Genomic DNA, 12,224 nt, shown 5'->3' with positions numbered 1-12,224 from the left:
CTTTTTGTAACAGATCGTAGAGATACATCAGCGTGACGGGCACCAAGTAGATAACCTTGTTATAGGCCTACTTTACTGCCTTGCTTCTAGAACACATGATTGTATAATATTACTTACTTCCTTATTCACTACTCTCACGATGAATCACCTGCCCCTTCTTACGATATGGAAACATCGTGGAGGCAGAAGATATAATTCCAGTGACTAATGATGATGATGACGATGATGTTGAGGATGATGATGTTTGGTTTGTGGGGCGCCCAACTGCGCGGTTATCAGTGCCCGTACAAGTTCCCAACCTTTGCTCAGTCCAATCTTTCCACTTTCATGAATGATGATGAAATGGTGAGGACAACACAAACAACCAGTCATTTCCAGACAGGAGAAAATCCCTGACCCCGCCGGGATTCGAACCCTGGGACCCCGTGCTCGGGAAGCCAGAAAGCGATCGCGAGACCACGAGCTGCGGACCCAGGGGCTAATGGCTCACCAGTTGTTGAACTGTGCATTGTTACTGACAAAAGAATAAACAAAACAAAAAAGTATACAGATATATGTAACTGAAAACTATTATGTACTAACGCAAAGAGATGGCGCGCTTAAACGGCGAAAATCGCAAAACGAAACACTACTCAGTGACAATAAAATTCAGTATACCGTAAGGCTGATTTTTCCGCTGCCCATATGCGCCATGCCGAAGTGAGCATATGGCAGGACTGCCTTCCCGCTCCCCACCCCACCCTTCCCACAGTGCTCACGTGACCCGCGGCGCGAGAAACTGTGCCACAACCAACAATGCCGCGCGACCTGGCGCAGGGTAGTGTCGAGTCCCAGTTGCGTCGCGTCGCAATTTGCGCGGCCCCATTTGAACCTGTGAAGTCACAAAAAAGCGCGCTGCGCTGCACCGCGTTATACGCGTCTCAATTTGCGCCTAGCCTTACATACACAGAATACACTGGTTCTACTTGTTTTAATGGTTAAATCTTGTTTTTACTTCTGTTCTAATATGAAATACCGTATTATACTCTGTCACCTTAAAAATGGTTTTTTGTTTGTTGTTACGTTAGTTATTCTTACATTACGTTCCGTTATGACTGGCGCGTAATTATGTGTATTATGTTTGACTGACTATAGTACAGGGTGTTTATAAAATAGTTATACAAAAAAATCTAACTGTGGAAATTTACAGAAATATTTGATAAAGCACTCGGTGCAGTATATCTTCAAATCTTATTTACAAATGTTAAGTGTGGCTACCTTTTCTAACACGACAAGTGTCCCATCTGTAATGAGTATCTACTCCTTCGAAGTAATATTCATTTTGTCCAATGACGGTATACCACTTGAGTAGCTCTTTATTTCTTGAGGTACTAATTGAGTTTTGGACGTTTCTTCTGCAAATTCCTCACCCCAAAGACTTTTCCCTTATGAGCTCCAAGTCCGAGTCAAGTTGCTCTGCTTTCATTCCACGCATGGATGTTATTTAAAACCTCGGTTTATCTTTTTTGGACATCATTTTTAGGCCAGTGACTGTTATAAGATTTTTATTGCACTATTGCAATTTCGGCCTTAGGCCATTATCAAGAGCTGATATTATGGCTCTAAGCCATGTCAACGTAATATCAGCTCTTGATAATGGCCTAAGGCCGAAATTGCAATAGTGCAATAAAAACCCTTATAACAGTCACTGGCGTAAAGATGATGTCCTTCAAAAAATTTTTATGACTGTGAATCCCAGCTACAACAAGTTTAATCGCTGTTTATCTGTTTGTATGTGCTTGGCACTAGCAACCAACCCTCTATCTGACTCCGAGAAGCTAAACAAATTTTTTTGCGAATAACATGGGTAACAATGACTGACATGTTTGCAAAGCTACGGTATCAGAGCCTTATACAGTAATGGAGGAGGTAAGATGTGTCACTTGGTGTCTGCTGTCCTGAGTTATGGGAGTGATACGAGTGAATGGATTGAAAATGTAAATAATGTAGTCGGTTATCGCGGTGCTTACTACCAACAATTATTGGCTTACTGCGTTTCATTGTTGAAGTTAAGATGCCTCAACCCGCTGTTAGGTGCGAGTGCTGTATATTCCTAGCCCTACAATTAGTGTGCAAAGGTTTGGAATAGTTTGTTTTCGTGAAAGACAAACGTGGAAATGAGTGCATCCTGAGCTAGGAAAAAAGTAAAGAATACTGAAAATTACAAAAGGGAGTGGGAAAGCGAGGCTAAACTTAGTAAAAAGGGCGATAATTTTAGATATGTACTTCGTGAAACAACTGCAGTAGTAATTTTCTAATTTAGTGCGAGTTTTATACTTATTTTGCCACATGTAAGAGCCTCGAAGTCAGAAGAAAGGAATTCGAAAAAGCAGGAGATGGCAGAAGGTACTAGATAGCCTATATTCCATGCTAATATTCTTCTATTGATAGCCTATTTTTCTACTCAACGTATATATGTACAATAGTTGAATATTGTCATGGAAAATGGGCTATTCATTACCTTCTGCTATCTCCTGCTTTTCCGAGTTTCATTCTCCTGATTTCGCGACTGTTGGAACACTGGTCTGTGTATGCCGGACAGCATGGAGGAAGGGTTGTCTCTGGAACAGTGCGTGCGTTTGTATTCAGCAACAAATAATTACATGGAGGTGAGACAGAGGATAGTTGTCAGTTTGAAGGAAATGGCCCCTCTACGTTAAAAAGCGCAAGAACAAAAAATAAATTTGACTGTATTGGTGGTGTTTTGCATGCGACGGGACGGGTGAGCCCTGAGGTATGCATACCGATGGTAACAGAGCTTGCGAATTGGAAGCCGTTAATTCGTCCTCTGGGAAGCCGAAACATCAAATGGTTCAAATGGCTCTGAGCACTATGGGACTTAACATCTGAGGTTATCAGTCCCCTAGAACTTAGAACGACTTAAACCTAACTAACCTAAGGACATCACACACATCCATGCCCGAGGCAGGATTCGAACCTGCGACCGTAGCAGTCGCGCGGTTTCGGACTGAAGCGCCTAGAACCGCTCGGCCACAGCGCCCGGCCAAAAACCTCAACGGCGTATGTCTGAAAAGTTGAACATTTCGCACACAACAGTGGAGAGAATAATGAAGGATCTGAAATTAAAGCCACTCCTGACTTAGAGAGAACACAACATTTCGACAAGTAAGGCCAAGTTTCAAGTTTCGAAAAATGTTAACCGACGTAGCTGCGTGTGCTGGAGGGAAGAAAACCCCAACATAACATCACTATGCGTGGCTAAAGCCCTGGTGTCATGGTTCGGATTGGTGTTTCTTACGACGGGTTGATTGAGCCATGCTTTTCCAATGATACCGTTGCTTACAGGCACTTATATCCTTTACTGGCTACACGACTGGACACTAATGAGCTGTCCTGGCAGCTAGGCAGAGCACCGCCACATCTCTGCAAACATCCTGTAATTATGGAGCACGCTCTATACCTTACTCAGTAGACAGTTTTTTTCATACGTCTTCTACTTGCCAATAATGACAGTGATACGCAGAGTTATAATGAAATGAAATTATTGTATGGCATTGTTGGCCGGGAGGCCCCAAGTGCAACTCTTATTTCAGTCGACGCCACATTGGGCGACTTGCGTGCCGATGGTGACAACACAACACCCAGTCCACGAGCGGAGACAATCTCCAATCCGGCCGGGAATCGAACCCGCCCCGCTGCATGGGAGGCAAGCACGTTACCACTCGGCTAAGCAGGCGGACTACAGAGCTATAATTACAAAGAAAACTGCTTTCATTTTCTGAAGTCACATATAGCACGAGCGCATGTAGCGCTAGCAGTTTGAGGAGAAGCTGTGTGTAGCCCGTGTCACCTACATACGTACCAACACTCCTGTCACTTTAGTTAGTGCGGCAATGCAACTTATGTACTTTACATATACCATGTGCCGACCCACGGATTCGGACAATATTTCATTTTATATTTATATTTGACGCATGACCCGACAAGTAGAATAGAACTGATTTCTATATTCAATGTTTGCTATTTGATTTTTGTTTTCCATTGTAGTTTCTGGAAGTTCAGTCATAACTGAAATTTTGGTATAGCGTTAAACCTAAAATAAATTATGATCGCTTCCCATTGTAAAAATTTCGGTATTACAGTCCTTGTTCGAGCACTTCCAGTTCATAAATGGTTCAAATGGCTCTGAGCACTATGGGACTTAACTGCTGAGGTCATCAGTCCCCTAGAACTTAGAACTACTTAAACTTAACTAACCCAAGGACATCACACACATCCATGCCCGAGGCAGGATTCGAACCTGCGACCGTAGCGGTCGCGCGGTTCCAGACTGTAGCGCCTAGAACCGCTCGGCCACTCCGGCCGGCTGCACTTCCAGTCATCTTCATCAGTACACCACGTAAAAGCTCTCGTCTTTTGTACCTACCAGACAACTTGCAGAGTTCGGACAGCGGGCTTAGTGGACCTGTTCTCGGCACAAATTTCACTGTGCACAGTTTACAGGCCACCTCCTGTGTGGCGGTTTTCACTTGTAAACACTGTCTCTGCGATACTGAAAGTCCGCCCTAGACACTGTTGGCGTCGCAAAACCACATTATGGCATTATAATCTATGTGGTACGGTGCGTACGCCGTGCGATTGTCATCCTACATTAAAAGCCGGTTAAACCGCCGCGTAGTGTCGGGATCACTACCCACCTCTCTGTAACATACTTTCATTATACGGCGCAAATTCCGCCGTCGAGGTGCATCTTCGAAAGGGACAACACGTTTGGTGACATTTGGCCCTTCAAGATTAGTGCTATCCTAGATGTCGTCCCCAGCCGACGAGCACATCTCACGATAAAGACAGAGGTGCGAAGTATACATGCTAGTTGGAGGAATAATATCACTTCTGAAAGAGTGTAGCTGGACAAAGAGCAGGAGTGAGTCGCTTCGTGCTGCGGCGTGAGAGAGGAAGGTAGTCAAATTCTCCAAAGGAATATGACATAAAGTACTGACAAAAATCCTTTCTTAGATTATTCTCCACTGAAGAGAATATATATACAGAGTTAGTCGCGTAAGATGTTACTGTCCCAGAAATAAATTAAAATAGTGCCACTCCCCAGTTCCGAACAAGATCTTTTGGATACTACGCAAATACCAGAACTGAAAAACTCCCAAATACTTCTACCAGGGGACCCTCTGTCCTGCTCCCAGTCTTCCGTGATACTTGGATGAAAAGAGCAAAGTTATACAGCTTGGGCAAAATAAAACTGGCCAGGAAAATATTTCGTGCTCCTTTAAGACAGACAAGCTAACTTTCATCATCCACCCCAGATGCAGATAATGTAAGATGGCTTGCCTATCTTAGGGCGCATTAAATATTTTCCTGGTCAGTTTTAGTTGGAGCTCACCCTATAAAACAGCGCACCCTGCACTCACGAGTAGGGAATGAAAGATGTATAAAAAAGATCCACTCATTCCGTCAACGGTTCAATATCAAAACTAATTTTCTGTACAAGGAAATACGCAGAAGGGCATATACACTGCTGGCCACCGTAAATGCAACACCCTGAAAGAAGCATCCGAATCAAGTGAAATTTACACCATGGGTTTGCAGCGATGAGATATGCAACTGATTAGAATTTCAGCGCAGACGCACATCACGCGCGCCTGTGGCGCCACCTCATAGCGCCATTTCAGGCATGGCGATTTCGACGAGTGTACGTTCGGCACGTGTGTTTACCTTGTGGTTGTTTCACAAGACGATCAGTTATGCCTCGTAGACAACAGCGAACATCGTTTGATCAAGTATCCGAGTTCGACAGAGGAAGGATTTTGGCTTACCGAGATTGTGGATTATCATACAGAGAAATCGCTTGTCGTGTTGGACGAAACCAAACAACTGTAATGCGGATATGTGACCGTTGGATGCAGGAGGATGCGACGGACCGACGTGGTCGATCGCATTCACCTCGGTGCATCACTGCGCGTGCTGATAGGCAAATTGTGCGCATGGCAGTGACGGATCGCTCAGTGACATCCCGAGCCATAGCACAGCACGTTGCGTCTGTAACGCATCATCCAGTGTCTGCGCGTACCATTCGACGCCGTTTACAGCAGAGTGGCCTGTCCGCAAGACGTCCATTGCTTCGTCTACCATTGACGCAGAACCACAGACGTCTCCGTCGCCAATGATGTGATGACAGGCGGGTGTGGACGGCAGAATGGAATGACGTTGCCTTTACTGACGAGGCACGCTTCTGTCTGCAGCACCACGATGGTCGGATTCGAGTGTGGAGACACCGTCGAGAGAGGATGCTGGACAGCTGCATTATGCACCGCCACTGGTCTTGCACCGGGTATTATGGTATGGGGCGGTATTGGATATTACTCTCGCACGCCTCTAGTACGCATTGCCGGTACTTTAAATAGCCGGCGCTACATATCCGAGGTGCTGGAGCCAGTTGTCCTTCCTTACCTTCAGGGCTCGGCCACAGCCATATTTCAACAGGATAATGCGCGACCACACGTGGCACGCATTGTCCAAAGGTTCTTCGTCAATAACCAGATTGAATTGCTTCCCTGGCCGGCTCGCTCTCCGGATCTTTCGCCGATAGAAAACATGTGGTCCATGGTTGCTCAACGAGTGACCCAGATTACATCCCCAGCTGCCACACAAGATGATCTTTGGCAACGTGTGGAAGCTGCTTGGGCTGCTGTACCCCAGGAACACATCCAACGTCTCTTTGACTCAATGCCGAGACGTGTGGCAGCGGTGATCTCCAACAATGGCGGCTACTCTGGCTACTGATTCTGGCAGGAACCACATGTCACAGACGTCTGTAAACGTAATCATTTGATACTTGGTCAACATGTTATCTACAAAATAAATTTTGTTGTGCTACCTCTTGTTTTTCTTGGTGTTGCATTTACGGTGGCCAGCAGTGTATCTCTGTTACGTTTTAAACGCTTCTACTTGTCTGTCAGCCAAGATACTGAAGTAACTACTTTTACAATTGGAACGATAAACTCTTTGAACTGCATTCGAAAGCCCTTAGAATGAAGAGTACCGTGATGTAACGCTTGATAATGTTAGCGTTCAAAGTTTTTACGAAGTTATCTGTTAAATGCGCTGAAACTAGAGGCAAAGGCGACCGTATCTGTTACTACGTTATAAAAACGTCCGACGCTCTTGTTGCATAGAAGGACGGATGCAACGTGAAAACGCCACAGAGCGGACTCTTTGTATTTGAGGATGCACTTGGCGTTACCATATCTCGTTCACATCTCTCGCATTTACTTGAATACACAGACGAGGATTTCCACTCACACACTACGAAGAAAATAAAACTTTATAGTTAATGATTGCAAATTCAACTGCCGGGTTATTAAAGCGACTATGTTCTTTCCGTTTTGAAAATTGTTTATTTTATAGATAAGGAGTTTTTGCAAGATACTTACTGGGTGTTTTTAGCAGCATGATTCTACAATTGGCGCACAAGTATTGCAACGCATTTTATTTCTCGGCCAATTTCGATTTAAAAAATACAGAATTTGTTGTGGAATGTAGTGGAATATTCACACTTCAGCCTCTGTGGGTTGATGAAATTCCGCGGCGGTATACGAAGTCTCCAAAATAGCGCGTGTAACGGAGGTGTGTTCCAAACAGGGAGCTATCATTGAGTTTCTTTTGGCGGAAAACCAGAGCATCACAGATATTCATAGGCGCTTGCAGAATGTCTGAAAAGACCTGGCAGTGAACAAAAGCACGGTGAGTCGTTGGGAGAGGCATCTGTCTTCACAGCAAAAAGGTCGCGCAAACCTGTCTAGTGCCCGGCGTACTGGTTGGCCGCACAAAGTTTTGGCTCCATCAATTCTGAAGTGTATTCTGCTACGTCGGTCGTCGTCGGTGTCTGCAATGTCGCGCGATGTGTCATGGTGTCCGCCTGGAGAAGTTCTTTGTCATGGATTTCTCGACAGTTGAAATAGATTTTAAGAATTCGATGTAATACGTTCATTTAGTTCGTATTTACCCGCCCGGTTGGCCGTGCGGTGTAACGCACGGCTTTCCGGGCAGGAAGGAGCGCCGGTCCCTGGCGCGAATCCGCCCGGCCGCTTTGTGTCGAAATCAGGTGAGCCGGCCAGTCTGTGGGCGGCTTTTAGGCGGTTTTCCATCTGCCTCGGCGAATGCGGGCTGGGTCCCCTTACTCCGGCTCAGCTACACTATGTCGACGACAAGTTCTCCACGTACGCGTACACCACCATCACTCTACCACGCAAACATAGGGGTTACACTCGTCTGGTGTGAGACGTTCCCTGGGGGGGTCCACTGGGGGCCGAACCGTACAATAACCCTGGGTTCGGTGTGGGGCGGAGGAGGGGTGAAGTGGACTGCGGTAGTCGTCGTGGGGTTGCGGACCACTGCGGCTGCGACGGGGACGGAGCCTCTCCGTCGTTCCTTGGTCCCCGGTTAACATAACATAACATAGTTCGTATTTGATGTAGATTCAGCCTCAGAAACATATGCTGGTGGTCAAACGAATATTTCGATGTTTTATGGTTAAAAAAAGTCGTTAACCAGGACACAGACCTTATGCATGTAACCTGGATAACATCGGAAGAAGATTTTTTTAGATATTGAAGGGTTTTCGTCCAAGTAGCGCCGGGGCCGAACTGCACGAGGTTACACTTCGTCGGCGCGAACAAAAAGGAAAGACTTTTGTTTTACACCAAAAGTCACTGAACATAAAAAGCTGAAATCCATACTGTTGTAAACTATCCTGAGGTCTCAGTGCTGTCCTTTGTACTCAGGTGATTCATGTTAATGGGTTTGCGACGCGATCATGGCCGCACGGAATTGAGGAATTTGAACGGGGAATGGAAGTTGGAACTTGACACATGGGACATTACGTTTCGGAAATCGTTAGGGAATATTGGGGCTGTGTCAATAGTGTGCAGAGAATACCAGATTGCAGGCATCACCTCTCATCCGAACAAAGCAGTGCCGACAGTCTTCACGTAACGACCGAGAGCAGCGGTGTTTGCTTAGAGTTGTCAGTGCTAACAGACGAGCAACACTGTGTGAAATAACAGCAGAAATCAATGTGCAGCGTACGACGAACGGATCCGTTAGGCTATTGCGGCAAGATTTAGCGTTAATGGGCTACGGCAGCAGACGGCCGACGCGAGTGGCTTGGTTAACAGGACGACATCGCCAGCAGCTCCTCTACATCTATATTTAACCTCCGCAAGCCACCCAACGGTGTGTGGTGGAGGGCACTTTACGTGCCGCTGTTATTACCTACCTTTCCTGTTCCAGTCGCTTATGGTTCGCGGGAAGAACGGCTGCCGGAAAGCCTCCGTGCGCGCTCGAATCTCTCTTATTTTACATTCGTGATCTCCTCGGGATGTATAAGTAGGGGGAAGCAATATATTCGATACCTCATCCAGAAACGCACCCTCTCGGAACCTGGACAGCTAGCTACACCGCGATGCACAGCGCCTCTTTTGCAGAGTCTGCCTCTTGAGTTTGCTAAACATATCCGTAACGCTATCACGCTTACCAAATAACCCTGTGACGAAACGCGCCGCTCTTCTTTGGACCTTCTCTATCTCCTCTGTCAACCCGACCTGGTACGGATCCCACACTGATGAGCAATTCTCAAGTATAGGTCGAACGAGTGTTTTGTAAGCCACCTTCTTTGATGGTGGACTACATTTTCTAAGGAATCTTCCAATGAATCTCAACCTGGCACCCACCTTACCAACAATTAATTTTATATGATCATTCCACTTCAAATCGTTCTGTACGCATACTCCCAGATATCTTACAGAAGTAACTGCTACCAGTGTTTGTTCCGCTATCATATAATCATACAATAAAGGATCCTTCTTTCTATGTATTCGCAGTATATTACATTTGTCTATGTTAAGGGTCAGTTGCCACTCCCTGCACCAAGTGGCTATCCGCTCCAGATCTTCCTGCATTTCGCTGCAGTTTTCTAATGCTGCAACTTCTCTGTATACTACAGCATCATCCGCGAAAAGCCTCATGGAACTTCCGACACTATCTACAAGGTCATTTATATATATTGTGAAAAGCAATGGTCCCTTAACACTCCCCTGTGGCACGCCACAGGTTACGTCTGTAGACGTCTCTCCATTGAGAACAACATGCTGTGTTCTGTTTGCTAAAAACTCTTCAATCCAGCCACACAGCTGGTCTGATATTTCGTAGGCTCTTACTTTGTTTATCAGGCGACAGTGCGGAACGGTATCGAACGCCTTCCTCAAGTCAAGGAAAATGGCATCTTCCTGGGAGCCTGTATCTAATATTTTCTGGGTCTCATGAACAAAAAAAGCGAGTCGGGTCTCACACGATCGCTGTTTCCGGAATCCATGTTGATTCCTCTCATGGGCTTGTGACGATATGAGGTGGATTCTAGACGACGGGAAAACCGTGGCCTGGCCAGGTGACACCCGATTTTTCTTGGTAAAAGGTGGTGGTAGGGTTCGAGTGTGGCGCAGATCTCGCAAAGCCACGGACGCAAGTAGCAAACAAGGCACGCTGCTGGTGACTCTGTAATGGTTTAGGCTCTATTTACGTGGAACGGACTGGGTACTGGTTATGTTCGGCTACTTGGAGACCATTTGCAGCCATTCATGAACTTCATGTTCGCAAATAACGTGCCATCGGACAACGATTGTTCGCTATTAGTTTGAGGAGCATTCTGGGCAACCCGAGCAAATGATCTGGTCACCTAGATCACCCGACGTGAATCCCGTCGAACATTTATGGGACATAATGGAGAGGTCAGTTTGTGCACAAAATCCGGAATCGGTAATACTTTCGTAATTATGGACGGCTATAAAGGCAGCGTGGCTCAGTACTTCTGCAGGAGGCTTCGGGTGACTTGTTGAGACCGTTCCACGTCGAGTTGCTGCACTACGCCGGGAAAACAGGAGGTCCGACGCGATATTAGGAGGTATCCCACAACTTTCGTCATCTCAGTGTGCCATCTTTACAAGAGGTTAGTCAAAGTTTCACAATTAGAATATTAGACCTGTCATTAATAATTCAAAGCAATATATGTAATAGGTATTCGATCGCTGTTCAAAGCAGCTGGCTGGGAAAGGGTCCTCTGCGGTCATGACTTACTGCGCGTGGTAAAAAAGGTCAGGTCCTCTACGGGCTATGTTAATTAATGTGAGGTGGAGAGCAGCGCGAGAGGGTGGAGCGAGACGGTACTGCCACAAGGCGACTGCGATGCAGTACGTGCGTGTGATCCCCCACAACAAGTGAAACTGTAAGCGGCAAAGGTGTGGAGGTTTCCCGTTTCCGACGGGCGCAGACCGTAGCTGACGCAGTACCGTATCGCGGGCGCCCGCTGGCCCACGGCTAACTGGGTTCGTCCCGCCAAGTCACGGAGCCGCGCCAAGCCGCACCACGCCGCCCCCGGCGCTAACGAGCGGCGGCGGCGGGGGCGACGGGGGCGGCGGCAGCAGCTGCGCGTGTGCCAGGTCAGCCGCCTCCGACGCCATCCCTTCCCCCACCTACCAGCACCGCCACCACGTCTTCAATTAAACCCTTAATGACGGGCTCCTTACCGCCGGCGCGCTTCATTTGTCTTCCATTGGCATGCAAATTGGAGCGTCCACCGCGGTCGCAAAGTCAGGCCCCCCAGGAGAAAGCGTGGCTCGGTGAGGAACGGCCTCCGTGTCACTCTGAGACCGCCCGCCTGACACTAAACGCTTACCTCGGTCCCGGCTGCACCCACTCGCAGGCAGGACAATGAAACGTCTGCGCCATCTCAAAGCCAGCTGTCGTAAAGGGTTCACTCCCATCGAGTCAAATCCCACACTATTACACCCAGGCAAATCAAATAAGACCCTTTATAGTTTCATTTCCCCTCGCTTAATAACGAATTCAGAGTGACTGTTACAGTTACACGTTACCAGACCAACGTGATAGAAACATGGTAACCCTTTATTATACTGAAACGCGTATGTATTTAGTACAGCGATGGCGAGGCATGACAGAATCTCTGACCAGAGAGTTATTTATCGTTGCTAGTCTGCGCTTGACCGCGCGAGAGTTCAGTTGCATGTAGGGAGTCGGCAGTTGCAGTTGCGGTCGAGTTGCGAGAGAGTTCAGTTGTACGTAGCGAGTCGCGAGAGCATGTAGTAGCGCGCGAGAGACAGTCGCAGTTGTGTGTGAGGAGTCGGCGGGCGTCGACATGG

At 47.0% G+C, this 12,224-nt stretch overlaps 1 protein-coding gene across 1 annotated transcript in view; it reads right to left on the bottom strand.

The window, feature by feature from the left end:
• The window catches only part of LOC126484696 (hemicentin-1), a 1,211,236-nt gene extending 1,199,711 nt beyond the window's left edge, over positions 1-11,525 (bottom strand). The window contains exon 1 of the mRNA XM_050108292.1: positions 11,410-11,525. Coding sequence (XP_049964249.1) covers positions 11,410-11,525 — 116 coding nt within the window. The remainder of the gene's footprint in view (positions 1-11,409) is intronic.
• Positions 11,526-12,224: the final 699 nt, after the last annotated feature.

This window comes from Schistocerca serialis, chromosome 6 (assembly GCF_023864345.2).
Source record: "Schistocerca serialis cubense isolate TAMUIC-IGC-003099 chromosome 6, iqSchSeri2.2, whole genome shotgun sequence".
NCBI classification, from domain to species: Eukaryota; Metazoa; Arthropoda; class Insecta; order Orthoptera; family Acrididae; genus Schistocerca; species Schistocerca serialis.
This window is presented reverse-complemented; position numbering and strand designations above follow the sequence as displayed.